At 34.7% G+C, this 2,875-nt stretch overlaps 1 protein-coding gene and 1 non-coding gene across 2 annotated transcripts; both read left to right on the forward strand.

Moving 5' to 3' along the window:
* Positions 1–1,401: 1,401 nt before the first annotated feature.
* RHIMIDRAFT_310238 (uncharacterized protein) lies at positions 1,402–2,105 on the forward strand (the record flags this gene model as incomplete). Its single annotated transcript, XM_023614638.1, has 3 exons — positions 1,402–1,617; positions 1,684–1,831; positions 1,886–2,105. The coding sequence occupies 3 exons, from the start codon at positions 1,402–1,404 to the stop codon at positions 1,960–1,962; spliced, it is 441 nt and encodes a 146-aa protein (XP_023471261.1). The 3' UTR covers positions 1,963–2,105.
* A 183-nt stretch (positions 2,106–2,288) lies between these two features.
* Positions 2,289–2,361, forward strand: RHIMIDRAFT_t2. Its single transcript has one exon. It is a non-coding gene; the product is annotated as a tRNA-Phe (tRNA).
* The last annotated feature ends 514 nt before the right edge of the window (positions 2,362–2,875 follow it).

Consider the following 2,875-nt stretch of genomic DNA (forward strand, 5'->3'; position numbering starts at 1 on the left):
CAGATACACACCAGAGAGCAGAGAGGGCGGGACAAGCGAGTCAGAGCAAGGACCATGAGGACAGGCTAGTTTTGATTAGTGAATCTTTGAACACTCAGAGGGACACTTGATAACTGCTGTAAAGAAGCAAAAAAAAGGACTCAATTAAAATGGGTTTTTATATGTTTTTCTTTCAAACAAGTTTCAGGATCGGGTACCTAAGACAAAGAAATCATGCCAAATAGAAGCAATCTGCTTCGTGACCATTCAAGAATATGCATTGCCAAATATGACTACATGTTCTTCTGATTTCATGGAAAAACCGAATAAAGAATTTAAACTTTTACAAGGAGACTAAAGAGGGCGATTTCTAATACTAGGCTAGTTTCAGCTCCAAGACAGCCCACCTGTTAATATTACTGTATTTGTTATTACTCTGATAACGTTACAACGGTTTCAATACGACATCTAAATTTGGAAAGCACGATTTTCAGTCTCACTACTCTTTGGAAATACAGTGTATCCATGGATGTCAAGGCTGGTACTACGAAAATATCCTTGGTGATGACGAATTTACATTTCATACAACATGAATTTTGTTCTTACCATTGGGTGCATTTATTTTCGATCACAGGCGAATTTACTTTCCGGAAAGACTGTATATCCAGCATTCATGCTTTACTTTAAGAGCAAATATTTGGATAACGATAGATTCATAAAGTGAATATGAGTCTATCAGTCTGTTGTATTTGGGTTTTCTGAATAGGTTTAAACAAAGTAGAAAATACGATGAGACTGTGTTGTATCTTTATTCAGAATAAAGTGAAAGGAAAAGAGATGATAGCATAGTCTATAGTTATATATTAAGAAGCTGAGGTTGTAATAACCTTACTATCAAAATTAGAAATAAAAACACACAAGAAATACTTTGAGACACTTTTATTCACTTAAATAGATAATAAGATAAAAAGAATTATTCTTTTTTAGAACAAAGAATTGAAGTCGCTTTAAATACTTGTTGTATCTGATCGATGCATGAGAACTAAGACGAAATGGTGAGGGCTTCAGTTTCCTTTCTGATACAAGTTACAATTCTTGACCCTTGTTACTGATAAGACCCTAGTGAGGGACAGAGAAAAGATTGCATGAATGAACATTTGTGAGCTATCAAAGCCTTATGAAGATCGTGTCATTCCTTATTGCGTAATTCAATACCGCATCATAGATAAGCCTTGTTTGGATGAGCGTGCTGTCTCAGTTTTACTGCATAACTTCTCATATATTATGTCTTGCTTGCAACAGAGGTATTTAAACTGAGTTGACTATATTTGATTAAGGTGTAGCAGATCTTATAGCAACATTAGGTTCAACTCTAGATATTGTATTTAAGCTGAATAGTAACGTGGATACTACACAGTCAACATGGGAACAAATAACTACGGTGAAAGCTGGCACAACCAGCTCAAGATTAGTTATTTGCAAAAAATAAGAAATAAAAAAGTGGCCAGACTGGTGTATATTTTAGTCAATGATGTTGAAGAAGGCTTTCTGAGTCACATAGAGCGAATCGGAATGAATATTGGAAGAATGGGACCTGAAGCAGGAAAAGCAAGAAGAAGAGAGCTTGAAGCTGAAGAGGTCAGTGTCCATGTGGCGATGAACACGATTTCTGAGGTGGAAGGAGGTATCTTGTAAAATGTTTAGTCGTTCAACAACGCAAAGGAATCATATGAAGCACGTGTTGAAAATAATACGACAAAGGATTGTAGTTACCTAGAGTTTCGATACCAAAACAGGGCTTGCAAGCACATGTTTTTTCTGACGCGTTGTGCTGAATATAATGTTTGGAGAGGTGAGAAATATAAATGCCGTAAAAACGAAACTCTAACTCTTTTTCCTTTTAAAGGTTCAGTTATACTGAAACAGCAAGCAATGAAGGATCGCAACCTGAAATTGAAGATGAGCTACAAAAAGAACATGTAGATAGTTGAAAAGCTGCAGATGCTGAAAGAGGTTGTAGAGATGTTATGGCCTGAAGAAATTGGCAATTCGTGGAAGCTTCAAGTAGAGCAGTTTATAGGAAAGTTGTATTAAAAAGCAAACATGAAGAACAGCTGTCATCGAACAATCATTTAGAAAGATAAAGATATATAAAAAAAAATAGTATTTTATGGGGCACTTACGTAAAACATATTTTCACCAATCAAACGCCACCAAAGAAAGGAAGAACGTACTTCCGTGATTACGTGAATGTCATGTGATTAATTTTAATTCTTGATAAAAGATTAGCACTTAACAAAAAAACCAAGGCGGGTATAGCTCAGCTGGGAGAGCGTTAGACTGAAGATCTAAAGGTCGGGTGTTCGATCCACCCTAGCCGCATAGCATATGACGCTTCCCCCTAATTAAAGGGTAATTTGAAGCACCGTATAATTTTATTCTGCTGTAACAATAGCGGAGTTGAAACGTTTGTGTCGCTTTTAATATTGTAGCACAGTTTTCAAAAAAAAAAAACTCTAATTTCTTTTTATCGTGTTGATACTGTAGCACTAATAACCATTGATACCCTTTTTGGTATCTTATACTCTGCATGTCCAATGCAAGTTTTAATGATTTATGATTTATGATTTATCATATATCATATATCATATTGTAACTACTATTTTTGGGAATTTGTTTCAGAAGACGACATTGTTGAAGGACCAAGTTGTCAAAGGACGAAGTCATCCCAAATAGGAAACCAACAAAAAAATAATATAGTATAAATAACATTATCCTCTACAGTAATAAACCTACACTTTTAGCATCACATTTACTTTTATTTTTATTATCACTTTTATTCTTACAATAAATTCTTATTGTACCTCTTATATAACTCTTTATTGATTCATAAAAG

Source organism: Rhizopus microsporus (assembly GCF_002708625.1).
Source record: "Rhizopus microsporus ATCC 52813 unplaced genomic scaffold scaffold_1, whole genome shotgun sequence".
NCBI classification, from domain to species: domain Eukaryota; kingdom Fungi; phylum Mucoromycota; class Mucoromycetes; order Mucorales; family Rhizopodaceae; genus Rhizopus; species Rhizopus microsporus.